At 51.0% G+C, this 27,745-nt stretch overlaps 1 protein-coding gene across 5 annotated transcripts; it reads left to right on the top strand.

Moving 5' to 3' along the window:
- The first annotated feature begins 301 nt into the window (after positions 1-301).
- On the top strand, positions 302-26,960 carry CSNK2A2 (casein kinase 2 alpha 2). Of its 5 annotated transcripts, XR_013922717.1 has the most exons (13): positions 302-506; positions 744-855; positions 11,616-11,717; positions 12,527-12,577; positions 18,279-18,338; positions 19,804-19,887; positions 21,030-21,140; positions 21,351-21,452; positions 21,777-21,877; positions 22,538-22,686; positions 22,886-22,979; positions 25,652-25,928; positions 26,319-26,960. XR_013922717.1 is itself a non-coding variant. In XM_080352160.1 (12 exons), the coding sequence occupies exons 1-11, from the start codon at positions 403-405 to the stop codon at positions 22,960-22,962; spliced, it is 1,053 nt and encodes a 350-aa protein (XP_080208286.1). In that variant the 5' UTR covers positions 302-402; the 3' UTR covers positions 22,963-22,979; positions 26,319-26,960. The 5 variants fall into 5 exon arrangements, 4 of the variants coding, with proteins under 4 accessions (XP_080208286.1, XP_080208287.1, XP_080208285.1 ...); XM_080352160.1 differs by lacking the exon at positions 25,652-25,928; XM_080352161.1 differs by lacking the exons at positions 25,652-25,928; positions 26,319-26,960 and adding an exon at positions 25,274-25,315.
- The last annotated feature ends 785 nt before the right edge of the window (positions 26,961-27,745 follow it).

Here is a 27,745-nt window from a genome sequence, read left to right as displayed (position 1 = left end):
GACGAGCGTGACGAGGCGTGACGACATCAGTCCGGCGAGCGAGTGCCGAAAGGACGGACCTCCGCGCCGCCGGGGGGCGCTGCGCAGCGGGCGGCTGGGCGGCGGCGGGCGGGCGCCTCTCGCGGCGGTCGGCGGCGCCTTTTCCGGGTTGGCTGCGCGGCGCTCGGGGCCGGCCCAGGCTGCAGCCGCTGCCGCCGGCACCGGGCCCGGGCCTCGGCACGCTCCGCGCGGGCCCCGCGCCCGCCGCCCCCGGGCCGGCCCCGCCCCGCCCCGTCCTGCTCCGGCCTGGCCCTGCCGCCGCCCGCCGCCGCCGCACTCCTGCGCGCCGCGCCCCGCCTCGCCGGCCTCCCGCGCCGGCCCCGCGCCCTCCTCCTCCTCCTGCAGCCGCCGCCCGGCGCCGCCATGCCCGGCCCGGCCGCCGGCAGCCGGGCGCGGGTGTACGCCGAGGTGAACAGCCTGAGGAGCCGCGAGTACTGGGACTACGAGGCGCACGTCCCGAGCTGGGGGTAAAGCGCCCCGCGGGACCCCCCTTCCCCCGGCCGCCCCCCGCCCTCCTGCGGGCCTCAGCCCACGGGGAGGGTTCCCGGTCACTCCCCCCCCCCCCCCCCCCCGCCCCGTTTTGGGGTGTCCCCGGGGGCTGCGGGCGGCTGGGGTGGGGGCGCTGGGAGAGGCTCCCCCGCTCCCCGGCCCGCTGCCCTGTCAGCTATCCCCTCCCCACCCCCCTCTCCTCTTGGTACCCGCAGCAATCAGGACGACTACCAGCTGGTTCGAAAGCTCGGGCGGGGGAAGTACAGCGAGGTCTTCGAGGCCATCAACATCACCAACAACGAGAGGGTCGTCGTGAAGATCCTCAAGGTGAGTGTCCTGTTGATGGTTGTAGGGGCTTGCGGTGGTTGGAAGCGAGGTGGGTTGGCAGAGCCAAAGGACTCCTCCTTCACCCCAAAACTCTTGTTTTCTCATTAGGGACATTGGGATGGTGGGTTTGGAAATGGATTTAGTGTCCCATGTGCTGTAGTGATGTTTTGGTGTCTCCAGCTCTTCTGTCCAGCACAGCTCTGGGCTGAGAACTCCTCTGGAGGAGAGCTGTGAGTCGTGACATTTGAACAGCGTTGCATGTGCTGCCTGCGTTTGGTAAATCGTATCTGGCAGTGCCTGTCTGAAACAGCCCAGGGACTGCCATGTCAACAGGAATGCAAAGCCTGGAGGGAGGAATCCTTCTTTTAACCTCTTGACAGCACGCAGCCTTTTCAGAGCCAGGCTGTGGGATGCTCAGCAGTCAGAAAAGCAGGAAAAATTGTATGTTCAGTCCTTTAGAGGCTCTCACATGGACAAGAGCTTCACTGCAGACAGGTCAAAAATGTGATGGAAACTTGAGGAGACTGAAGGAGGCCATGTGAAGTTTGGCAGCGTAAATGATGTGTATTCTGGTGTGTTGGCCCAAGTGCGGTCAGGCCGTGGGGACCTTCATGCAGCTGTAACAGGTTGTAGTTTGGGATGGCTGGATGCAGGGGTTGGTGCCGAAGCAGCATGCTCACAGCGAGCTGGGGTAACTCTCCTAGTGGCAATCTGTGTTGGTGATCTGGGGGTAGACAGGGGTATTAAAAAAACAGAAATGAAAGGTTGGAGTTGAGGTGCTTTTGGTTTTGGCTTGGGCTGACACTTGTGGCTGTCACTTGTTGGACCAGCAACACTTGTCACTTATTCCCCAGGAGCACGTGGGAGCTCGTGTCTGCCTATGGATGTTGTGCGAATTTTGGCACAAGCTGATCCACGGCATGCAGGGGGGTCTGAGCTTAACCTGCCCTTGCAGTCACTAAGACTAGCAGCTACCTAGGACACATATGTCTGCAGAGCTGCAGCCTTGAGGCATTTGGTCTATCCATTCCTATACTGTGTCTTGCTATCTTGCTTTGTCTTCCCTGATATCCCCACTCGCTCATTGCACCAGCTTCACTGGCATCTTTCATGGCTTCCCAGAGAACTTGTCATGGTTTGTCCAGCCACTGCTCCTAGGCAAGGTGTGATCTCGTGTCTGCCTCTGGGAGGAGGCACGCACACCCTGCTTTGGCTGTGGTCAAGGTGGTGGCCAGGTGAGCTGTTTGGGAGAGCCCCTGTGGTTGAGCCTGACGTCAGGGCAGAGTGGTGAGGCTCGCATGGCCTTGCCAAGCTGAGTTCCTCTGGCATGCTGTTTGGGCTTCCCCCTTGTTTGGACACTTTATGTGGGTTTGGTTTTTGTGGGGTTTTGTTTGTTGTTTGTTTATTTGTAAGTAGGGGCAGGCAGGAATTTCTGCCATGAGAGAGTAGCCAAAGGTGGCCAGTACAGAGCTGGGTTTTATGGCACAATGGCTTGTGGTTAGGCTGGGGAAACTGCGCATCTGCCTGCCACTCTGGAGCCTCTGATGGTCTGTCTCTTCAGGGCTGCTATGGTTTGTTGAGACCCTAGGTCTTGTCCCACATAGAAAGGCTGAAACTGCAAGGAAAGTCATCAGAGATCTTCCTCCTGGCCTCTTCCAAGCCTAAAGAGCCTCCCTGGAGCGATGCTCCTCTCCCTGTGGCAGCTGAACTCTGACATGTCTAGGGAGCCTGTCAGCATTGGACTGTGAGTCGGCTGGCAAGAGTCATCTGAGGACGGCTGGGTGCTCCTTCTCCTTGGGGCCTGAATGTGTTGCCTTAATGGCCTGTGAGCAGGGGACTGGATTGTCCCAGATTTGAAGCGGATGATGTGGCCACCAGTTCCCCTGGCTCACCCCACTTGCTTGAACATGCAGATGGCATTCCTGCGAGTGAGCAAGGAAAAGCAGAAAGTCCAGATAAATAAAGATGAACTTTCTTCTCAGTGGAAAGTGGGTCAATGAAAAGAGAGTTTCAGAGGACTGTGCTGTGTACATTATGAAAACCTATGAAATGTGGCAATAACATCACTCTGATCTGTGGAAAGTGCCTCTGGTTTCCTGTAGCTAGACTAAAACATAGTTGTAATTACATGTATTTACAGTGGAGCCCTAGCAAAAAGCCTGGGTCTCTTTTTTCCACCTAATTCAGGCTGCATCCTGTGAGGTTAGAAATACAACCAAAAGTCTTCAGGTTTTTGTGTGGCTGCAGGGGTGGGACAAAGAGGAAGACTGTTGCTGGACGATGGATGTGGCTGCTTAGCACCCTTGCTCCTTTGAGGGTTTTTGAGAGGACAATATATGTTATGTGTTGAGTGATTTTTAGCAAGAGTCACTGTTTTAATATCTGCACCTCATGGAAGGTGACTAGTGTCTCTTCCCAGCCTTGCTCTTTGAAGCAGCTTATCCTTACTGAGCTCAAGTTAACTTTTTTTTTCTCCCCTTTTTTGGCGTTGTGCTACCTGAACATCTTGTACCTTCCTCCAGAGAGGTCAGGAAGTTTTATCACCCTTTCTCTGATGCAGAACTGAGCCACAGAGATTTCCTGTGTGACTTTGGGCAAGTCCCTTGGCCTCAACAAAGCTGAGACTAGAGCACAGGTCCTGGTCTAGGGCTGCACTAATGAGATAACTGCTCTTCATCTTCTGGCAGCCACTTGCCTTGTTTGTTTAAGTGCCCTATGAAGACTTTAGCATTGGACAAGGCCAGGGAGCTAATGGCTCTGATTGGTATCACAGTGCCCCAGGCCTTTTGGGCTTGCATAAGCAAGATGCCCCATTTCCCTGGGCAGTACCCAGCATTGCCTTTCTGTTCTGCTACCTGAGTGCAGGACCAGGCACAATAATCCTGCAGGAAAACAGGATGTGCTTATGCACTAGTTGTGGTCATAACATGGTCAGCAAATGAGCAGAATTAAAATCAAGCAGATGACTGTAACATTACCATTTCCTGGGTCAGGTGCCTTTCTTTGCAAATATGATACTTTTAATCTCACTTTTCCAAGGAAAATTCTTCAGTTCTTTTTTTAAAAAGGCAAACAAAGCAAGCAGGTTGCTTCTCACTCCACTGCAGCGAGACATCAGGATGCGCTGTGCAGGGCAGTGTGTGCGAAGCAGTGAGGCAGGAGCCCTGTTTTTCCACCCAGACACCCCCTGCTAAGCATCCTCCTAAAGCTTTTATCTTGAGGAGCAAGGCAGAGAGCATCTCCCCACATATTCAACCTGCTCAGGGAGCAAAGACTCAGGAAAAAAAAAAAAAGCCATGGGGCTGTTGTCATCTTGGTATGTAGTGGGGGATTCTGCACTGTACTGACCTTCCTACCCCTCGCAGGTAGTAAGACATGGAGTTAACCAGCAGCTGTGCTCCCGCAGTCCCCAGCTGGTGTAGGAGGCTCTTGTGGGCTTTTTGATCTGGCTGGCCCTGGTACAGCTGTGGGCACGCTTCCTGTGTGCTCAGGGGAGGGCTGAGCCAGGAAGAGAGAATGTGCAAACATGTCCTGTACGTGCGTTTCTGTCTTGCTTAAATCTGATGCTAAGATTTGACTCCCAAGATGAGGTCTGACATTCCTTGGCATGTACAAAGGAAGCTGAAGACCTCTTTGTTTCCTGTGAGTCATGTATCGTTTTGCATCCAATGCAGGTATCTAAAGCACAGCTCTGCTCTTTCATATCTAACCACATAGATTTAGATTTTTTGGTGGGCAGCTGAGGTCAGTCTCCAATGTTTGTGCTGTCTCTTTGATGAACTTCTCATTTTGCTTTTCTGCTAATGCAGCTCCAGAGTGTCTGCCAGTTTCCTTGTGTTCCTTAAAAGTGAATCCTCTGTTCAGGGGTAACAGTCTTCCTGCAGGATGTGAACAGCATTGCAAGTTGCCACTCTAGAAGCCAGAGATAAATTTTCCACATTGCTTGTAACTTTAGTGGGTGATTCTTCGTGGTGAGAATGCTCCTGTTAAAGTTTCTTACAGTTCTGACTGTCACTGAGCTTCAGCCATACCACAGTGTCCTTCACAGCCTGTTCTCTCCTACTGATTACCTCCATCTGAGTGTCCGCTTGAAGCGGAGATCACGGGATCCATATTGCCATCTCTGTACGGGAGTCCTCCTGATTTCCTAGTGCACGCGTGTGTGTATATACTACTTGTGTGCAAAGCATTAAACCCATCTCCCTGTGTGGTTACTATCTGCCTAGGCACAATGGGCATGCAGAGGTTAGGGGAAAAAAGCAGTTCCAAGGAGAAGGACCACTGAAACGGAGGTTCTGCAGCAGTGATGAAATAGCGCCTTTCTCCTTTGGTGGCTTTTGTCCCTCTCTGCTGAGTCCATGAACTGGAACTTTCAACCATGTACGTGGTTTCACAAGTGCGTTCTTGTTTGTTTGGCTTTGTTTTTCCCCTGTGTTCCCTCTTTGGGCTATGTGAACCCTCCAGAGCTACTGTTCATGCCAGGCACTGCTGCAAGGTCTTTCCAGTGTTGAACTCAAATTATCACCCTAGTAGCTGGAGAACCCTTTGGGGGAGGTAGCCCTGTGGCTCTGGTAAATTTTCTTCTGCCCCTAAAAGCTTTAGAGCCCACATGCATCAGCATGTTCTAGATGGGGACTGAAATTATGCTCGTGCTAGTGTGCAGAAGGGATTGCACAGGGAAATAGTATTGGACAATGTGGGTCCCTCAGGCTGGAGCTTTTGACTGTATCGATGACCTTCCACCAAAGCAGTTCGATGCTGTTCCTGGTAGCTGTCTGTGTCTTTGCTCCCCCTGCGTTTCTATGCACTGAATTAGCTCTCCCTGGCCCACTTCCTCCTCTGGCAGCCTTGAAATGAGCCCTTTTGCAAGAGAGCTGGGTACACAGCTCTTCTTTTGAACACCAGTTGCCCACACTGAGCTTGGCACAATTGGCTGCTGGAGTCCAGCCTTGTTTGGAGCTGAGACCAACGGAGCTGGTACCAGGTGTCTCACAGAGGCCTGGAGATGCAGCTCTTAACTCTCACTGTGCTGTCCTAGCGCCAAGGAACTGACAAACTGCCAAGCAGCATCTCCTGTGAGGAGAGTGAGTTAGGGCACTGTGTTTGCAGTGGCCCAAGGCAGAGCCTGAATGAATGATTCTCATCCCTTAGAATGGTAGTGGTGGCAATCAGGGCTTGGTCCTTCTGCATCTCGCTTTTAGTTGGCTGCAGATGTCCTGAAGCCCAAGAAGGGCTGTTTTGGGATGTGCTGGGAAGGGAGGAAAGGCATTCTGAAGGAAAGAACGGCACTGCCCTCAGAGCAGGTGTTGGAATATTCTACTGAACTTAAATTAAAAAAAAAGCAAAAGGGCTTTAGTAGTTTCAGTGTAGGTTTTTTTACCTCTTTCCTAAAATTCAAGAGCAGCTTGGGAAAGTTTGAATTCCCATAATGGAAGTTGTAAGATGCAAACAACTGACAGAATATTAACACAAGTGGGCTCCTTGATTTTATAGCTCTTTAGAATACAATTATTTGGTTTCCCAGCTGATGTCTGGCAAAATAAGTACTGCTGCTCTGAAGCCAATTTTCCTATTGAGCAATTGGCATCAGGCTTTATAGGCCGATTATTGTGATCCTTTTGATAATACTTGTTAGAGACAAATGAGCCTCTAGTGCCAGCTTTTAAATGTTTCAAGCCTGTCATAAGGCTGCTGCTCGAGGCTTTTGCTGCTCCTGGACGTTGTGTTTTGAGATATCCCTGTTCGTTTACTGGAAGCATCGTGGTGTTTCCAGGATATTCAGGTTGGTGAGCGAAGAACAGATCTTTTTATTTATGGGCAGTGGAATAAATTACTTCAGTTTCTTGCAGATTTGTATGTTTTAAGTGCTAAACCTTCTCCCCTGCTATGCTAACCCCAGTTCTTTTTCAGAGCACCTGCTGGACAAAAACCAGCACCTTCTGTGACTCTTTCAGAGCAGCACGTGTGCTCCTCAGCTGGCAGCGTGTGCGTGCTGCCCGCTTTGGGCTGATGTAGAAGCATTTTTATGCTTTGGATTAAACTTGTATTTTGCATGCCTTCCTGTTTACTACTTTTCTTAGTGTGGAAATACACAGAGAACTTTGGATAACATGCTTCTTTTCTCTCTGCTTGGATTCAAACGATGGGTCCCCAGGTTGTTGGGGAAGGCTGGAACTGAAGCATCTGACAGAAAAGTGCCCTCCCTTTGCTTTAGAAACCAAGCAAAAAGGGTGATTAACCAGGCAACCATTTATTCGTTCAAGACAGGAGTGATGGTTGCAGCCTTGTATTTAAAGGTTTATTCTAGCAAACAATGTTAATTCTCCCGGCTGGTGTTTGCTGCAGCTGGACTCCTTCCCTGCTTACAAGTTTACATGATCTCACAGAAAATTACCCAGGATCTGATCTCTTGGTCACAGAGAGGTGTTTTCTTCTGCATCTACCTGACTGCAAACCAGCTATTCATCCCATGCCATTTCTCTACCTCTGCAGAGGGATGGCATTGCATGATGCTCCAGCACTGGCCACTGTCACTGCCTTGTCTGCCTGACTTTCAAGTGGATTGAAGCTCCCTCCTGGGATCGTTTTGGCTTGTAGGGTGCAAAACCTGCAGCGAAGGGTGGCCGGCTGGGGACAGTCAAGTGAGAGCTGCCAGGTCCAGCAGAGACCATCCTCCTGCGGCTGGAGGTCACCTTGTCTGTCTGCTCTGGCTATGAGCTGCATGTTTTGTCTCCACCATTTACACCCACCTCACTTCCAGTTTGCTTGAGGAAGGAAGCAATTTCCTGGGAAACTGGAAAACCAGCTTGTGCTAGACAGTCGTGTTGTTCTCGGGGTACTGCTGCAGTTGAAGTAATTAAACTCCTCCCAGTGTAGACACGGTTAAACTGAGACATGTCTTTTAGCCTGGTTTCCTATGGAAACAAGCCTTATGCAATCCTGCTGTCTGTCAGCCTTGTTCTCCCTCCTCTCCCCCAGTAGTTTTTGCACTGGTTGGCCAATTTCAACCAAATACGACAGAAGTCTCCAAGCTGTCAAGTTTTTATGGATTTCATGGAAATAGGTGTTTGCATAGAACAGAGGGACGCTGTCAGAGCCTGTCTCGGAGGAAAAGGCTGCAGCGAGAGTTTGACTCATACTGGTCACTAGAGAATCCCAGCATGGAGGGAAGCATCGAAATGCTTATGCCATGGGAACAGTTGGAGTCTGCACCTGTATAATATGTTGCCTTGCAAATGCAGCCAGATCAAACTCAGGAGCGTTTAATTTTGTCTGGGACCCTGTTCCATCCATTCCATTGCTGGAAAACCCCATCCCAAGGCAGGGGAACTGAGCAGTGTAGGAAACACGACTTGAAATGCTGCTGTTCACAGCCTGGTTTAATAACACAGCCTTAGAGAAGTACTGTTAAAGTACTCTGGCTGCAAGGGCTGGGGTTTTAGAAGCTGTCCCTGCTGAGAGAGGCAGATGGTTGGAGGCCATAATAGCTTCAGTTAGTTCACATTTAATCCATGTGTGTTTGGAGTCAACATCCTTGAGAGAGACAGATCGGGTGACTCTGAGAGACAGTTGTAGCAACCTAGACTTAATCCTGGTGCTTGAAGAATATGCTGCTGCTTGCCTGTGGTTTCGTCAGTAGTGCGGTCTGGGGACAGCGGAGTTTCTGTGGTTGTGACCAGTGAGCTCCACTGCGGTACTGGTCGTGTGCTGGAGTGGTTTGCCACCAAGGTGTTTGACTTGCCAGATGAAGGAGCCTGGGCTTGGAATTGGTTACTGGACAGAAACTGAGCCCCAGCCCCAGCTCTTGTGTAGCAGACGGCGTTTGCAGTTGTGGCGGGAGCAATGGCATGGGACAGCGTGGGGTGGGACGTGGAGTGGGGCTGGTAAGCCCAAAGCTGTGCGGGGTGGGGCGGGGGCCGCGGTCACTGCTGTTTTCTCCTGCAAATCTGAAATGAGGAAATCCTGTTCCCCTGCATTGCTCTCTGAGGAAACTTCCAGGCAATAGCTTTTCCTCTACGACAACATTACTTCAGCCTGTAGCATTTCTCCCCAGCTCATCTTTGTTTACCTAGTGGTGGAAAACTCTGTCCTGAGCCCTGGCTGCCGGTGGGGCAAGCGCTCTGACAATGCTCTGCAGTGAGCAGGGTGTCCCAAACCCCCACCCTGCCCAGAGGCACAGCCCATGTGCAAGTTCTGTAGCTGTGCGTGGACAGCCTGGCCCTAGCTCTGTGCTATGCAGCTTAGCAAGGAAATGTGCAAACAGCAAGTGGCCTTTAACTCCTTTAACTCTGCCTCTTGCTGAGACAGTGTTCACTGGAGTGTCTTCCCTTGGTGATGTTGGAGATGCTGCTCTTGGTGGTTATCTGCAGGCATTTCATTAAAATAAAGAACAACTTTCTTCGCTCCTTTTCTATCTCCTTGTGACTTTTATTAAGTGTTTTGTGGGTAGAGGTAGATTTCTCATGGTCATAACACAGGGCATCATTTTCCCATCCTGAAAAAGATGGAAACATGTGGAAGTGACTAGAAGACAACATCTTCTGCCCCAGTGGGAGTGGTGGTTGCTACGGAAGGAGAAATGGAAATCTCAGAGGGATATCCTCCCCTACCTAGCTGATGCAAAAGGCCCTTGAAATACCTACCATGCAAAGGAAAAGATATTTGAAAGTGGGCTTTGGTTCCTCTTGGCTGTGTTCAGGCACTGTTTCAGCTCCTGATCAGGTGCACGTGTTGCAGGAGGGAGGCTGTGATGCATGTCTGTCAGTAGCCAGGCCATTCAGTGGGTGCTTCAGGGTGGCAGTGGCTCAGCTCCCTCTTTGAAGTTCCTTGGAAAACAGCTTGTATGTGCATCTGCCTCACTGGATGAACAGAGTAACCGAATTACATCCTCTAATTCCATCGCGGCCTTCTGGTAAGATCAGCACACATGGGTGACGCAAGGGTGGTGTCTGTCCCCATGCTGACATAAATGAAACTGGTCTAATGAAGTGTCTTCCTCTTCAATTCAGAAACGTAGCCCTTGCTTCTGCTGGTCCCCCTGCTCTGGCTGTTTCTCCCACCCGCTCTGGCCATCTCTGAGTGCTGCCCTGAGGCTGCTGGTCCCCTCTCCCCGGTGAGCCCTGTCCCGTGTCGCTCCGGCTCTGCCTGACAGCTGCGGTGGCCTTGCTGCCGTTTTCCACAGTGGCTTTATGAGGTGCTGACACTCCCTGTGCTGGCACTGGTGTTATTTTTGGCACTTTGCTTCGGGCTGAGAGTCTCATCTTTTGGCTTGAAAGTCTAGCTTCTGTCTTTTAACTTGGAGGAGAAGAGCAGGATTTTAATCTAAAGGTTTTAGCCACCTGAAGAGCCTAGAAAGACAGCATATTTTATCACTTACATAAACACCATATTTTCCCACTATATAAAAAGCTTCTGTTCCTTCTCTCATCTGCTCATACATTCCTGTGAGGGGTCTGAAACCAGGGATTGCCTTGCGTTTGCCTGTAACAGGAGTGTGAATTGCCCCACGGCACTCTGCAGCCATCATCGAAGTGGGAGGCTGTGGCAGAGGCGAGATAGCGAGCAGTTGAGCTCTTGTGCCTCCTGGTCCTTCATGTAGATATCTGATAACGTGTCTCACTTTGGCAAGGTGCCTCATACCTCCTTGCTGTTGCCTGTTACTCCTCTTCTCACACACCAGACTCGGTGCTGGATGGTGAATGCTTTAGAAAGCTGAATGTCTGGAGAGAAGCGTTTGCATGAGCAAACCTCACAGATAGGCGAGGGCTTTACTAGTCCCTAGAAGATGTCTCTGCAGCTCTCTGCAATGGTACCAGTGGTGCAGCAGGGGATGGTCCAGCTCTACAAGGAAGGGGCTGCCAGACTCAGTGATTCGCAACTGGTGATGCCCACACCGGTCACTAGCCAAGGCTCATTAATAAAAATCTCACCTCTTGGCTGCTCTAAGCTGCCAGGCAGGCACAGAGCTAGAGTTGTCCTGGAGTGGATGAGTTACAGGAATGATCATTCCTTTGCACTGAAGTGAACCGTTGGATCATCAGAGTGTAAAAGCCAACCCAACCTCCAAGCCCCTGCCTTGGGAGCAGCTGTTCTTTGTCACTCTCTGCAGGGCAATGTCCAGAGAAAAGCTTACTTTGCAAACGGAGCTCCTGGGACTGCACAGATTCGAGGAGTCAAAAACTGTTTAAAATGTCTGTAGGCTTTAAAAATAATCACGGTATATGGATGCGATGGCATGCAGTGCAGTTGGGTCTGTGCTGTTGGGGTAGTTGCGAAAGACACATGCACATAGTTGTACATAGCAGTGTCTGAGCTTAGTATAAATCTTCATGTTGGAAACTCTCAGGTCACTGTTTCATATGAAGCACTCATTGGGAAGTGGGTTGGGATTAATGGGTAAAAACTTGTTTTGTGCTGGTAAACAAAAGCTGAGATATGAGGTCCACCATGCTTGTCCTATGGCTCTAAAGGCATAACACAGAACAAGTGTGCTGAGATTTCCACATAGTGGTTCAAGGGGATTCTAACCACAGTTACTGGGGTCACAGTTATGTTTGTCTGGAGTGGCTTGATTTTCCCCTGATGAGAGGGGCAATCCTAGTTCATGCAAGGTGTCTGTGTCTTTTTTGAACCTAAAAATGTTCCCTTGTGAGTGTGGGAACAGAAAGGGGCAGAGATGTGATCCAGTCAAAATTGGTGGCAGAAACCAGTGTTAATTTCTGAAAGGACTCTCACTTCTAATTTCTTTTTGTCTATTTAAGCCAGTGAAGAAAAAGAAGATAAAACGCGAGGTTAAGATTCTGGAAAATCTACGTGGTGGCACCAACATCATTAACCTGATTGATACCGTCAAGGATCCAGTGGTAGGTGCCTGTGTTGTGGTGTGTGGGGTGGGTTTGTCTCCCCGCTGGTTCTGCTCTCGGCTCAGGTTCGGTGTTGTCTGTGCCTATGTGCCAGCCAGAGACGAATGGTGTCCAGTTCAGTGGGATCTCTTGAGGTGGGTTGGTCTGGATGAGCTCATGTTCCTCTCCATGTTCGCCCAACTCTTCTGCACTCCTTCTGTGTCTTCTATGAGTTTTCCGTGGCTGATGGGGAAGACGTTTTGTAGCCCTACGAATTTTCTGTAAGAAAGCAGAGCATGTAGCCTTGCAGCTTCTGTCTGGCGTCTGGAATATGAGTATCTGCCAGGACAATTGGATATTAAGCACTTTTCATCCTTCTGGTTCCTGTCCAGTGACCAGAGGTCATATCCTTTTTCTGCATCGCCACAATTACCCCATTCCGGGTAAGTTTTTTCTGAATAGCAGCTGAGGTCTGTGACTCCCAGCCTGCTGGCAGCCGTGGACAGGAACTGACGCTGCCGTAGCATTGGCAGTCCTGATTAACCTTCCTCCTGCGATGGGACAAGAAGCCCTAGCCCCTGGTGACACCTTTTGCATTGCCCAGTGCTGTGGGGAGCAGCAGCCATGACCAAAATTCCGTGTTGGTGTTTTGCTCTGTGGGATGTAAGCGGAGTTTGCCTCTGCGGGTGCAGGGCTGCATTTCTCTCACTCCTGTTCCCACTCCCCTCTCTACAGTGAGCATTGGGCAGGAAGGAAAAGCTTTCTGAGGTCTCTTGGAGCAAAGAAAGGTCAAGAGGGTGTTTTAAACCATGACTCTCTTTCTCTTGCAGTCAAAGACCCCTGCTCTGGTGTTTGAGTACATCAATAACACAGATTTTAAGGTGAGTCTGCCTGAGTGTAAAGGGGGGAGGCTTCCAGTTTCTGTTAAGAGTGCTGTGATCTTGGGTTGTTGGATGGTCCTCAAAAGTTATGGGGCAAGTTTGAAGTTTTCACGAATGTCAGCTTCTCCTTCCTTTCCTTGTGTAAATCAGAAATCTGTAAATAGGTTCTAGATGAGAAGGAATAAAAAGCTTGTGTGTTGAATCTCCTTCCAACTTTGAGGAGTAAGTTCAACAGGTTAGATATGCTTATTACCCTCTCAGTTTAGTAATTAACTGCTGTGCTATATATTCAGCCCAAGTTAATCCCTGTGCTGTGATGCTCTATTTAGAGCAGTGCAGTTGATGGAGCAGCAATTGTGGCTGGAATCCTTCAGACCTGGGGACTGTGAGATGGCAGGGGCTGGAGAGCATGTCTCCCACTCCCAGTGGGCCTGGTAGTGGGGCATTGAGCAGTCTTGAACACATCAAGAGATTTCCTGCTTGCCTGAAGCTGCAGCGTGTTCCCTGGCTCTTCTGATTTCTGAGGAGCTCCAAGTGGTGTTACTCCTTCGCGAAATGAGGGTCCTTCTGACCGAGCCAGCTACAACTGCCTGTGCTAATGAAATGCTTCTGGCTGGCAGCATCGAGCTGATACACAAAAGGGTCATGTAATTAGTAGCCACACCTATTTTAATGGTATCTTTGCTTCCCCCATGTGAATCTTTACCCTCAGTCATTAATTCAGTGGTGGAGAATTAATTGAGCAGTTGCCATTAGAAAGTCAGCAGCCATCCCCTCCTGCCCTGTTCAGAGTTCTCTTTCGTTCTGTGTTATGGGATAGTGCTTTTTTCCTTCCTGTCTGTGCTGGAGTGTTATGTAGCTACACACCTTGTAGGAAGCAGCTTCAGCAGATACACCAGACACCTGGAGAAGAACCCTGGGCTGGTGCTGGTGGGAAGGAAGCGTCTTGTCAGCTGCCCGACGGACCGTTTCACCTGCAGTCCTGCACACTGCGAGGCAGCGCACATTGTTTTATCAGTCTGGGGCTGGTCTGGCAAGCTGAATCCTGCTGGGTGGGGCCCTGTGCACAACCAGAGCTGCAGTGTGCTGGCAGTAGTAGTCCTAGTGCTATTGAATCTCATGTAGAGACTACTGCAGAAGCTAGAATAATAGTGACTTGCAGCAGCGTCTGCCCTGACAGCTCTGGGTGGGGAGATAAGTGTTGCCTCCATCAAGTAAACAGCCAGGAGAGGAGTGCTGTGAGGTGACCTTTCAGCAATAATTAAAGCAGCCTTGGTTTGTCTGAGCTTCACTGACATCAGCTGGGCTGTGCTAGTGCCACATCTATGTTGGGAATGTGCCCCTGTGCTTCTCCTGGTGACCCAGGGACTCTTCATAAGGCTGATCCTGGAAGGTTTTAACTTTCTCTTTTGAGATATATTTCCTTTTTTAAAAAAAAAAAATATTTTTTTCCTTTTAATATATAGCTTGAGATGAAATAGGTTGCTAGGGCATTGGCACACCTTGCTGGGCATCACTTTGTGTGTGTCCTAGTCAAAATGTGATTACACCACTCTGTCATGTCCTTCGAGGAGAAAATGATGAAAGATATCACCTAGTAACTGAAAGATGGTTTGCAGAGTAAAGTGTTAAGTAGCAACTTGAGGCTGGTGCGCAACAGGGACTCTTAGCTGAAAAACACAGGGCTTGGGGTACATGGCAGGTCAGCCGTCCCAGCCGCATTGGGAGCCATCGCCGGCGCCATTGCCACCAGTCGGGCACCATCGTTCTGGCTGCAGCAGAAGTAACAGTGCTCAGCTCTGGCTGCTGAATTAGAAACAACATGAGTTTTCAGCAGATCATTTCTAGGCTCCTAGGAGAAAGCCTGGCTCCTCGAGGAAGACCCAATTCACAGCTGTACAAGTCCAAGACAGATAGTATTGATGTTTTTGATGCTGATTGGTACAGGGCAGGAATAACTTGTCTTGGGAGTGCAAGCCTGTCCCCCAGGGTATGCAGTACGGCTGTTCATGTTCAGAGCTTATTTGTAACCTGAATTTCACTAGCTACATATGGGGCATGCAAGTTTTTCAAGCTACACTCTCGTGAGCTCTGCTGCCTCTTTGGGGAGGTTCTTGAGCTGCAGTTAACTGGCAGATTACAGAGCTGCTGCTCACAGGTACCTGTGGATATCTTCATCTCTGCAGAGGCTCCCAAGCTGCCTGTTCCCTTGCTCTGAAGTGCCCTTGCCAAGCTGAAAGCGCACAGAGCAGATGAGACCACTTGCTTTGAAGGTCTGGCCTTGTCCTGTACCTCTGTACCTGAAGCAGCTGGAGAGCACCTGGTTATTGTCCCCGCTGTTCCACAGTCCTGATCTCTGCAGGCAGCCAAGTTCTTCTGAAGTGCCACATGAGCAAGTCATGGTGACAGGGACCACTTCTCTTTGCTTTGAGGTGGCTGCTGCTGCTTTGCCCATGTTTGCATGGACTTCTGGATTCAGCAGTGCTAATGAGTACCGTGCATCTTGCTGGCACATCCCTTCAGGGTGTACGGGGAGGTTCTCAGGGCAGCTTGTGTACAGCGGGCAGTTGCTGACTGCTTTACAGGACTGTGTTTTTCTCTATCCTGTTGGCAATAGTCGCTCACAAGCTTGGATGTCTCCTAAGTTGTCTCCTTTCTGGCAGTTTCTCTCCTTCAACATCATTATTTTTTGTTTAATGTTAATACCTTTGCCCATTCAAATGGCAGTACACTGTCTGTGTGCCCATGGAAACGGCTGCTGGGTTTCCTCTGCTCTCTGTGCACCGGCAGATTTAGGTGATACCTCCCTAGAGCTGATTCCATTTTCTCAAATTACCCAGCTGGGTCCCTTCTGCAAGTGCTGGTTCTGTACTCGCAGGGATGATGATTTGGAGCTAGACTAAATCGTATTCTGCTGTGTGAGGACAGCAGCTTGTGCACAGAGCTGGCGTTTCTCTTCAGACCTGCTCTATTATTTGTCATCTGTGACCACTCAAGCTACCCACAGTCATCTACCTTAAATGACAGTGGCACTGCAGAGCCATGCAGTGAATTGAGTAACCATCAGTGAAATTAAATGTCTTTTGATAATTGATTTCAAACTAGAAATGAGATGCCTGTCCTTCAGCCACTGTGAGCTGTCACATACTTTGTGTATTCCATGAGCATACCTGGTACTGTGCCTTTCATTGTCCCCAATAAGCAAATCCTTTGGGAAAGAAGGGGGCAGAGCCAGGTCTCCAGGAGCAGTGCTGGGTTGGGTTTGCTCTTTCGTTCTTAATACACACTAGCAGGTTTTCAGTTGAAGAAGAAGAAATGAGCAACAAATGTGAGTGATGAAAGGTTGTTTCAGGATGTTCAGCCTGTAGGAGTTGTGAGGACAGAGGGCTTTTGAATCAAATCTTCTGCTTTGTGTGCACCTTAGTAAATGTTCAGGTCAAGTTGCTGTGAGGAAAGTATGCGCCTGTATTTTATCCTTTTACATCTGAGGTTAGTTTAAAAAATAGTTGTTGCCCTACATAGGTGGGGTATAAATATGAAAGATTCTCCTTCCCTTGTGTGGCTGCAGAGGCTTGGATACTTTGGGAGCTGTTTCCTTTTCTTTTGCTGCCTGCCCTGCACCCCAAAGCAGAGTCTCTCTCCTCCATAGCTCTTTGCAGCCACCCTGTTGCTTTGCAGATGCTGCTTCCTGCACATAGCCAACTGTGGTGCTCACTCAAGGGAGAGGAATAAGCGTTTAACTCCTGTCAGCCCCGGGGGCGAGAGGAAGCACATCTGTGTCTCCTTGGGCACTAACGGGATTAGTTTACAATGAGTAATATGTGCCAAAATATCACCGAAAGCTGGAGAGGGATGGAGGCTGCTGGTGGGTGAGTTTAGCCTTTCCTTGTGCTCTGTATGGAGAAAGGAGACCAGCCCAGGACTCCAAAGCCTTGTGTAATCCTGAGTGCTGGCAACTAGCTGAGCAGATGTTTGAGCTGGGTCTGAGTGACCCCCACGGTGATGTTTCCGGTAGTTCTACTCTGCAGAGCCAGCTGTAAGAGCAGAGCATGGGACATGGCTGCAGTGGCGGTGTCTGCTCTCCCCTGCTTGGCTGGGCAAAGGGGATTTGGAGCCCACTGTCAAAGCCTTCTTGGGGCAGCTGCTGTGCAGGACCCACTTGCAGTGGAAACCTTGTCTCTGTTCTTCAAAGCCTTTAGTGTTAACTGTCTGCCTGCAGTGGGGCTGAGCACATTGCTGCAAGGACTGTTCCCCACAGCAAGCCTTTAAAATCAAGTCCTGGAAGGGCTCAGCTGTATGACCCTGGCCCTGGGTTGTGCATCAGAGCCCTGCACAGCCGTGTTGGGAAGTCTATCCCTGCTGTAGCTTGTGGCTGTGGCTTTTTTGCTCCCTGCTCACTTGTCTGCTTCAGTGGGTTGCTCCAAAGCATTAGGATCATCTCAGCTCATGAGAATACAAAGCGTCTTGTGTCCTGGAGGCTGTTAAAGCTCTGCATATGTAAGTGACATTTATACATTGTCACGTGATTTCTCAGAGTAGTATTGGGGCTGGTGGGGCTGTTTGGAGCTGGCCCTAAGTCAGGCAGGATCCTGAGGATCTCATCATAGGCCTGGAGAGGAACTGGGGCCAGAGCTGCCATCTTGGAATGTGAATTTCAAATCCCTCACTCTTGAATTTTTCCTGAAGCTGCCAAGTGGTGCCCATGATGGGCAGCTGGCTCCAGTGCTGATGCAATCGGTGATTTGACTGAGACATGAGATGATCCTTGTTTGTTAGAAATGGCAGAGGGGTCTGGTCCTTCAGCTGCCCTGTGAATGTCCTTCCTTGCCCTGCCCTGCCGTCTCAGCTTGCTTTGCTTGGACAACAACACAGCCCAACAGGGTCAGGCTGGCACTGCTGCTGCTGACATATAGAGCAGAAGGCTAGTTGGGGACAGTTGTGACCTGGCATGGGAGCGGCAGGGTGATGAGTTCTCTGGGGCTGGTGGCACGGTGCAGGTGAAAGTGCACGCTGAGTGTTTGTCACTCCTGTGTGAGTAGCTGCAGAACTCAGAGGAGGGGAGGGTGGAGAACATATGCTGGCAGCACTGAGACTCTGAGCTCTTCTTGGCCTCACAAACATTTCTGTGCTGTTGAGTTGCATTAGCCTTTATTCTGGGATAGAGGGGAGCCTCCACAGCTCTGAGGGCATCTCTACCCTTTGTGCTTCCCCACACTGTAGTCCTGTAGGTTAATGTTTTCCTCTCCCTGCCCTACTGTGAGCCCTTGGAAGCCTTGCCTGTGTGTTCCCAGCCTGCCTGCTCTGAGGGCTGTTGTCTGTGTTGTCAATTCACCGTGATGACTTTGCATGTGAACAGAGCATTGAAATCGTCCGTGCCAGCTCCACCATGCTCTGCAGGGCTTGCTGTCTTGTCCTTGGACAGGCAGCCTGTCTGCCTCCTGCTGGAAAGAAGTCATGGCAGGTCTGAATGATACCAGTAGCATTTCACGGGAGCTCTTACCTCCTGTTTGGATTTCCTAGCAGGTAGCCTTAGCAGGTGTGAGGCCAGGAAAGCCCTCAGGAGTGGCAGCATTCACAGGGGATGTGGAATGGGATCAGTGATTGGAGGCAGGTGGGGTGCAGGAGATTAAACAGAACCAAAACTGGAGTATTTATTTTTATTTCTCTTTTTTTCTTTTTCCCCTCCTCAAATCTGTTTCAGCAACTGTACCAGATCCTGACAGACTTTGATATTCGGTTTTATATGTATGAGCTGCTGAAGGTGAGTGGCATTGCGTGTAGCAGTCTAGATGGGGAGACCAGGGATGATAGAGGCAGCAGCGGGGCTCACAGGGCAGTGCTACTAAGTGGTAACTTCTCTCATGTTCAATGCAGAACCCATGTCTCATAACCTGGAAAAGTTTGGGAAGAGATCAGGTTACCTGGCTTGTTGCTGCGAGGTTATTGCAGCCAAACTGGGGACCTTTGGTCACCACCAAAGAGTCTCTGATTCTCTGGGGTCTGTTCTTTCTCCATGAAGCATTTGTGATTGTTATCTGCCAGGTAGGGCTGTGTTTGGTCTCCCTGTGTCTCTAGCACCACTGAGCTGCTACGAGGAAAATCAACTCCCAGATAGAGTCAGTAAAAACCCCGAGAGGAGTTTGCAGGGCTGGAAAACTGGGAGCTCTGTTGCACACTGGGGAAGAGGATTGGCAACTCCAGGTTTTCTGCTACTGCAGTGTTCAAATGCAGCCCCAGAAGATGAGGTTTAGATGATCGAGCCTTGGGAAGAGCAAGACACTAGAACAGCTTCATCCCTGGAAGCAGTTTGTCCAACCTATTACCGATCTCCTGTACTGGAGATTCCAGAACCACCGTTTGCTGCAACTACTGTTGGTTGCAAGGCCACGTGCTGTTGCAGGGATGTTCCCTGAGGCCTTGCTGTGCTGGAAGATATTGCCTCTGATGCTTCCCGCTGCGGCAGAGGCCCAAGGACAGTGTTACTTCCCTGGCACTGATGTCTTGGATATTGAATGACTGCAGGCTGTACCCTCCTGTGCTGCTGGAGGTCTCACAGCATCTGATTAATGTTGATGGATGGATCTCCCTCCCCTTTGGAGATGAGAAAACAACATTCTCACCCCCTTGCTCAAGGGAACAGCTGCATGGGGGGGCAAGTGGTGCAAGGTCATGGAGCTGGAGAGCTTATGTGTGCTTCTGCCTTCAAGCTATAAGCAGCATCGCCCTCCCTCGTGTGCTATCACCTGCCTCTTGAAAGAGCAGGTTTGGCTTAAACGATCGGAGACAGAGGTGACTTTCTAGCTTAAGTCTGTTTAGGGACACGGGGAAAGCTGCACTGGAAGGCTGTAAAACTGTATGCATGTAAGAATCATCCCATTCTGGGAATCAAAGTGTGATCTAGGAAGCACAGGGCCACTCGAGTTGGAGCATTGGGCTTGTCACCAGGTGGGACACCTCTCTGCATCATGTTCTTTGGAGACTGTGCAGGGAACACTGTTCTAGAACCAGTGACTGCAGCAGGCCATGAGGTCAACACAGTCTTGTTGCCAGCTTGTCACTTCATCACGTGCAACATAAGAGCTGAAGATCCCAGTTTCTTGTGCCAGGGTTGCAGCATTTCCTCATGGACAGGGCACTGTGACTGCTGGTGGAGAACTGTCTGTTATATTGTTAATGCTGTGTCTGTGGTTACAGACATGTCTAATGTATGTGCATGTGTCTGCCAGGCCCTGGATTACTGTCACAGCATGGGGATCATGCACAGGGACGTCAAACCCCACAACGTCATGATAGATCACCAACAGAAAAAGGTACTGTGGCACCTGGGCTTACAAGCAGGGTTTTTCCAGAGAAACTTGAACCTCTGCCGCCTCTGTACCTGTAGCTGGGGCAGCTGTACCTCCCCCTTTAACCTTCTCTACCAGCTCCCCTCCACTTGTGCCTGTGTCATGAGGTGGCCAAAGTCCCGCTGGGGAGCACCACAGTGGGATTCCATGGCTTGGAGGTTGCTCTCCCCCTGAGCCAGCCACGCTGGGTTTCTTTGCAGAGAGGAGCAGGTCTGGGATGTTAATCTCTCCCTGGTGAGGTGTGGGGAAGATGCAGAGGCCATAAGCAGAAGAAGAGTGGCCTTGCCTGAAAAACATGTGGATATTTTTACGTAGGGAACATATGCTTCTGTAGTACAGCCTGCTTGTCCCACAATGGCTTCCTCACTCCTTGGGTGTGCTAGTGGGATCACGGGAAACATTTGTACCCCGCTCGCTGCCATGGAAATGGGGAGCACAGGGAGTTTCCCCACCCCGTCATGGTACTTGTACCTCATCGGGTGCTGTATGTACCTGTCTCCCCAGACACCTGGAATTTTCAGCAGTAATTTAGCTGCTGATCCACGTCCTTCCCTGTCAACCAGCAGTGGCCATACAGGCAAGGCAAGGTTTACAAGGAGGGGGAAATCTCTTACTAGACCTGCAGTCCTTCAGTAAAACAGCAGGTTGTCAATCCCTGTGGCTGTGAAGGAGATGGTCTGCCTTGCAGGGTGTTGTGGGCCCTCCTTCTACCTTGTTTTCTGCTCTCAGCGCCCAGTTAAAATCAACAGTGCCTTCAGCCCAGCTCCTCTAAACAGCAGAAAACAGCTGGCTTTTGCTTGTTCCCTGGTCTGCAACAACCTGTCCACTGTCGCTGGTGGTGCTGGTAAGAAGCCAGTTGCCCAGCAGTAACAGTGTGCTTGGGCTCAGGAGGCAGAGGCGCTCTCTAAGCTGGGCTTTGCCCCACCAGCTGGTGACACGGGGAAGGGAAGAGCCTGACCAGAGCACTGCTGAGAGCATCTCCTCTCCTCAGAGAGCCTCCTGCATCCTGGGATCCATGCTTGGATTGTGAGATCTGTCCAATGTGTCTTCACTGAACTGGCTCATACTGAGGCTCCTGTCTCTGTGTCTCTTTATTGCATGTTCAGCTGCGGCTCATAGACTGGGGTCTGGCTGAATTCTACCATCCAGCTCAGGAATACAATGTCCGTGTGGCCTCTAGGTACTTCAAAGGACCAGAGCTCCTTGTGGACTACCAAGTAAGAGTCTACCTCCTCTTTGCTAGCCAATGATAACACTTGTGGTTGCATTTTGGCCACCATTGGGTTGTCTGGTTTTGCCTGCCAGGGCATTGCCTGGGTTGGAAAGAGTCTGGCTGTGAAGTGTAAAAGCTGAGGCTGCCTGTGCTGTTGGGGAATTGGGCCACAGTGAACATGCCTTTTCTTACAGCTTCTCCTTTTCCCCCTCAGATGTATGACTACAGCTTAGACATGTGGAGTTTAGGCTGCATGCTGGCAAGCATGATCTTCCGAAAGGAGCCCTTCTTCCATGGCCAGGACAATTACGATCAAGTAAAGACTTTTGCTACCTGGCTTATTTCATGAGAGTTTGTCACTGTCTCATCTCTATGTGTACAGTGGGGAAGCGCTCGGGTTGGACTACCAGGCTGGGAGGATGTTGCTATGTGCTTAGTTAAGCCTTCTGGGGTTATGCTTCACTGCCTTGTGTAGGATACTTGTTTTCTGCACATCTGGCAAAGAGAAGTTTTGAGGGAGATATTCCTTCCATCTGGGATGTTTCCAGAAGGAGAGCTCTTAGATTTGGGCAGCTCTGGCTCTGCAAAAAGAGTGATGGCCTGCACTTCTACTCTCTCTCAGCATGTCTTTTTGTTCCAGCTGGTTCGCATCGCAAAGGTCCTGGGCACAGATGAGCTGTATGGGTATCTCAAGAAGTACCACATAGAACTGGACCCACACTTCAATGATATCCTGGGCCAGTAAGTGGAGAAGTGAAATGCAGCCTTTTTTTTTTTGTAACACAGAGAGGGAAATAAACTGATGTCCATCCCCTTGAAGGACTTTCTCCTGGGTTCACAATGCTGCTTGCAGGCCTCCCATCTTGCTTCTCATGTGATCTCAGGAGGTCACTAAAATGTAGGCTCTTTCCTTTTGCCTCTCCCATGATCCATGAGCCAAGCCCTGTTTCTTCCTTCTCCCACTCATTGCCATCCTAGCAGTAGAGATGCAGACACTAGAGCTGAGTGTGGGCTGAGGGGCTCAAAATCTCCCAGCTGAGATTTCTGAAAAGGATGAGAAGTGGATGAGACAGCAAGGACAGCTTCTGTGAGGCCGGCTGGCGAGCCAGAGCACTTCTGGCCCCACAGGTGTCACCTGTATGCTGTTGTCAAGTCCCTGTAGACAGAAGGGAATGTGCAATGTTGTGCCTTTCCCAGGCATGGGTCAGCTACACGATTGCTTACCTGAAGAAGATGGTTTTCCCCCTTTGGCAGGTCCTTGCTGAGCAGTAGCTTGTGCAAGGAAGAGCTGTAGGCAGTGTCTATTGCAGCCACCTCTTCTCAGAAGTGCGTAGTGGTGGGTGATTCCCCCGGGAGCTCTGGGCACTGCTAAGCTGGGTGGTGACAGTTGTCCCTTTGCAGGCATTCCCGGAAGCGCTGGGAGAACTTCATCCACAGTGAGAACAGACACCTGGTCAGTCCTGAAGTCCTGGACCTCTTGGACAAGCTCCTGCGATATGACCATCAACAGAGGCTGACCGCCAAGGAGGCGATGGAGCACCCCTATTTCTGTGAGTCTGTGGAGAAGCAGGGGCCAGCTGGGATGGAGAAGGGTTTTGGGTTGTGGGGGCAGATTTTGGCTCCCTGCTCTGTGAAAGCCTTAGCAGACGTTTGGGTTTTGAGGGCAGTTTTTCTGGAAGGCTTTGCCAGGGTGGAGCTTCAGCTTTATTAAACAGTTTCCCCTTCCTACCTGGTCTGTGTCTCCGGCAGATCCAGTGGTGAAGGAGCAGTCCCAGCCTAGCTCAGAAAATGCTGTGCTCTCCAGTGGCCTGACAACAGCGCGATGAAGACTGGAAAACGACGGGTAATTCAAGATGTTTACAAATAAAAGCAAAACCTTCGGTCACACAGTGAAGGGAAAACAACCAAGGACCCCCCCCCCCCATCTCCTACTTCCCCTCCCCTTTATACTCTGCAGAAATCTAACCTGTGGGGGGTCCATAAACCTCAGTTCCTCTCTGGTGGTTGTGGTTAATGTAACTCTAACCCTGTGGTACCAAAGCCCTGGGCAAATGGTCTTGCAAGAGCTAAACATGTAGTGATATCCCCAGGGCTCAACACAACTGATTCTGGTTCACATCTCTATGGATCCTCCTCTTCCTTCTCAGTCCAGCCTTCCCCACCATGCTGGTGGGGAAAAATTCGTCGTTCCACCATCAGCCCTTAGCATGCCTCTTTCTAAACATGCCTTTCTGACTTGTAGACTCTGGATGAACCAAATTCAGGCTGGGGGTCAGCAGGTGCAACTGTTTTGATGTCCAAGTCCTACTGCTCACTCTGGGCTTGAATTTGGCCCTTGAATTCCAGTTTCAATTGCGAATGCCGGGGCGGTTGGGGGGAGGGGGGAGGTTCAACAAAAAGCAGCCCACAAACCCAGCAGTATCTCAGGACTGGTTTGGAGCGTTAAAATGCAGGCATAGATCTGAGTTGCTGGGGAGAGGCGAGATCCCCCTCCAGGTGTATTTGACAAAGGCTCGCTCTGAGAAGAAACTCAATAGACCTGCTTTGGAAACTTGTGAATGTGAGAGCTGCTCTCGTGGCAGGAGCGGGGAGGGACTATCCAGACTTTCCCACTGAGCTCAGGAAAGTCAGTGTTGCAAGACTTCTTGTGATAGGTGTGCAACCACGTACCTCATGACGTGGCTCCCATGAGAATTCGTGCCAGACGCAGACTTGTGCCAGCGCACAGCTCTGGAGCGGTTCAGTCCAGCACCGCGGGATGGAGGAGCGGACAGGAGGCCGGGGAGGAGAGCACAGGGAGGGGGGAGGATCAGCAAACGGCAGCGTGGTTTGTCGAGGAGGGGGCTGTGCAGCTACTGATCCAGGACTTGGGATCCCACGTAGTGTTTTAACAAAGTCAGCCATTTGTTGAATTCTGGGGTGTCGATCCTATTGGGGGGGGTGGGGGTTTCGTCTTGCGGGTTCTTTCATCAGATCCCTCGATGGCTTTATAGCCCCACAATTCACAGTTGCCTCCTCTACTTGTTCTGTGTGTAACTTCATCAAGTGGTTCTGGTGACCTAGAAGCTGGAGATAGTGTTTTCCCACCAGCACCTAAACACAGAATTTCCTTCTGCGGCATTGTTGAAATAGTTAATTTTTTATAAGGTTGCAATGTTTCTATTTGAAACATCTGTTTACATTCCATATTCCAATAAAGTTCTATTGGCATCAATAGCAGGTCAATCCATTTGTATAATTCACTGAAACCAATAAATATCTATACGTCTGAACGTCTGCCGTCTCAAATCTATGGGATAGCCAGAAGGAGTGAGAGCTGAAGGCATTGCCTTCTTGAGGAGGTCAGGCTGGCTCTTCCAGGCCCTCTTATCCGAGTATTTTTAGGATCTCTTAGTCTTTGTTTGCAGTTCTTCATGCTGCCAGCCCTGAGAGTTTCACTGTGGCAGATTGTCTGCGCTTCCCGGGGCAATGGAGGAGGTGCAGGGTTTTGGGTGCAGTAGGGGAGTCAGCTGTTGTTGGACCTGAACAGCAGGTGCCCGAGGTAGCGATTAGTCTGTCTGGTACCGACATGTGGGTGGAAGTCGGGGGTTCTCCACGCACATCCCCCCGTGCTTGTCTCCTCTCAGCCTGGGTGGATGGGTTTTTCTAAAGATGTGCTGAGCAGGGAGTTGATCTGCTTTCCTCCTACCCTGGGATGTAGCTGATGTGTGAGCTTGGTTATCAGTGTCCAGGATGAGGACCCAGATGTGATCCTGGCACAGGGCCCTTGCTGGCATTAACTCTCCTGCTGATGCTGCTGGAGGCTTTGGCGAGTGTTTCCAGCCCCTGTCCTTCCCTCTGCCCAGCCTGATAGGTGTGGTGGTCTCGTGCTCTTCAGCTCATGCTAACACGGTTGGTTTGCGGTTTTAACATCAATTTCTGAACTGATTTTAAACACATATTGAATTGTTCCATGGAGAAGAGGCAGGAGTGGATGTTTCCGGGGGCCTGTCCAAGTGGCTGTCGGGGAGACTTGCCCCTTTTCCAGCCCTTGTGCGTTGGCTTTCCCAGCTCCCAGAGAGCCAAGGCAGCAGAGGTGTGGGGATAAGAACCGGTTCAGTGGGAGAATTCTGATAGGTGAAAAATGTTCATATATAGGAGTGCTCGAGTCTCCAAACCTGATGGAGGAGTTTGAAGGTGATGGTTTGGGAAGTACCAGTTCTGTAAATCAGTCAGAAGTTCTTCCCTGGTACCCTCCAGCAGAGGCAGAGGTGCTCCTCCCAGCAAGTGAGATGAGTAAAAGGCTTTCCCTGGTTGTGGTAAGCAGAGAGGCTGGAACAACCTGCCCTGTGTTTCCTCACGTCCCTACCCCAGCTCTAGGGCAGGATGAGCTGGGATTCACCCCGGAGGGAAAGACGGCGGCTGAGCAAGCGCAGCCTGGGAGCCAGGAGGGTGCAGGGTCCACTGATCCCTGGGCACTGGGAGCACTTGGCTGCAGCTCTGGACAATTCATCTCCACACCTGTTTGTCCTTCAGCACTCAGAGCAGGAAAGCCTCTGGACCTTGGCAAGGTGTCCTCCTGCCTGTACGGACAGCTGGCGGCTGGAGAAGGTGGTGCCTTGTCCTTAGGAAAGAAGGACGCTGGGGAACATGCATCTTCATGTACTTTCTCCTGGTAGAGTCCTGGTGCACGGGCTGGCCTTTCAGCTGGCCTGGCCCCAGCGGTCTAGCAGAGCTGGAGTGCAAGTTTGGCCGAGTGCCTTGTAAGAGGAAAGGCTCAAAACTAGAACCGTGGCGGCTATTGAGGGATGTGGTAAGCAACTTGCCCAGCTTCTCTGTGCCTGTTGCAGAGTGCTGTGGCGTGATGGAAGAAGCCTTTAGCAGGACTAGAGGAGATGCTCAAGGCAGCAGAGGTTGACTTAACACAGAAGGTTGGAGAGAAAAAAGTCCAAACCTGTGTCTTGTTTGCCCGTGAAAGTGCTGCTTTGCTGGACTGCGTCTCTCCCTTGCCTTGCTGAGCCCTGCCTTCCCCTGCCACCTCAGCAGGCTGAGGGTCCCCCACTGTCCCCACATCCAGAGGGCCTGGCGGGGAGCGGGGTAGCAGTGTCCCCAGCCATCTCCTCGTCCCTCGGGGCTGGAGGAGCTCCGTGTCGAGCTGGCAGTGCCCTGTGATGCTCACTTCCCTCCTCCCATCTCTCCTCAGGTCCGATGCTGTTGCTCCCAATTTTCCATAAGCAGAGTGAGAACCAAATCAAACGTCCTGTCAGCGCGTGTAGAGTGACGGCGGGCAGACTGCGGCAGGGCTGAGAGCGGGGCGGCACGCCTGCCTGGACGGCACTCGCTGCTTTATGACCACAGCCCTTCCCTCCGAGTGTTAAAGGTTCTACTGCCTTTGGTTCCTTGTTGAGCTTTTCCTGACCCAGAAAGCATGGAAACATGAAGGGTGTTCAAAGCAGTTGTTGGTTAGTTGTTCTTCCCTCCGTTCTGGCTGTTCCCCTCCCCAACCTCTGATGGACCACGGTTAGCCAGCTTGCACCCGTCTCTGCCAGGGCATAGGGGTGGCAGGGGGTGTAGCATTATGATGGACAGTTCTATATTATAATTAAAATAATTCTATATTGTTGAATAAAAGTTTTAAAAGAAGCATATGAGGAGGAGTATTCAGTGTGGAGGGAGCTGTGAGGCAGGACCGGCCCCATTGGAGGATCTTGGCAGCGTGAGCTGTTCCCTGTGCCCTGCTAGGACAGGCTGGGCAAGGAGAGCTGGAGGAGCTTGTACAAATCACCACAGGCAGAGGCAAAAAAGCCACTTGCCATCTTTGGGGTGTCCCTCCTTAGGCCCCCATACTCTTTTGGAGGTGCCTGTCTGGGTGTTAATGCTGGTACCTGCTTTTCCCAGCCCTGGGGCTTGGGCACAGCCCTGTCTCTGCACCCCAGGAGCTGCCATCTCTTCCTCTCTTGTGGGCTGACACTTTCCTCCTCCCCAGCACCATCACTGCAAAGCCCTGAGCTTGGAGCTCCTGCCCATGGGCTTCTGCTTCACAGGAGTTCCCCTACAGACGTGGTGCTTCGCCAGCAGCCCTTAGGCCTGGCTCACACTCCTTGCAGAAGTCATTGCTTCTTGTATTTTGCCACACAACGAAGGCTTTTGACTCACAAAGGTACAGGCTGAATCCAGGTCTGGTTTCAGTGGTCTGAGCACTGTCCTTTCAGCTGGGCCATGCAGCCAGCCCTGGGCATCCGCTCTCCAGTGATGGCTTAAGCCAAGAGGGCAACGATCCAGGTTAGGACTTCCCAGGCCATGAACCTGGACTGTGTTCCAAGGCAAGCACAGACTTGGTGACACTGCAGAGAGCTGCTACGTTTTTCTCTAGTAACTGTACCCAGAGATGTGAAAGTTCAGAGGAGCAACGTTTCAGGAGCTTCCTGAAGGTCTCATTCCTCTGAAGGCTTTGGGTTTCTGGGAGCTCTGAAGGGCAGGAAATGCTTTGGTGGACAGTTATTTCTGGAGGAGGAAACCTCTGCTCACTTCTTGGACCAGGTGGTTCTCTTAGGATGGGCCTTTACCTCCACCTGCTCCCCCCAAATCCAATCTGTCTACACCCTGGAAATTGGGAATGGGGGTGATGTA

This window comes from Nesoenas mayeri (genome assembly GCF_963082525.1).
Source record: "Nesoenas mayeri genome assembly, chromosome: 12".
Taxonomy (NCBI): domain Eukaryota; kingdom Metazoa; phylum Chordata; class Aves; order Columbiformes; family Columbidae; genus Nesoenas; species Nesoenas mayeri.
Note: the sequence above shows the minus strand (reverse complement) of the source record. Positions and strands in the feature narration are given on the sequence as shown.

What these genes read in the sequence shown, in the direction of transcription:
- CSNK2A2 (XM_080352160.1), top strand. Translation starts at nt 403, where the DNA reads ATGCCCGGCCCGGCCGCCGGCAGCCGGGCGCGGGTGTACGCCGAGGTG. An exon ending in ATATGTATGAGCTGCTGAAG is followed by an intron (nt 18,339 to 19,803) that starts GTGAGTGGCATT and finishes TGTGTCTGCCAG; the next exon opens with GCCCTGGATTACTGTCACAG. An exon ending in GCCAGGACAATTACGATCAA is followed by an intron (nt 21,453 to 21,776) that starts GTAAAGACTTTT and finishes TTTTTGTTCCAG; the next exon opens with CTGGTTCGCATCGCAAAGGT.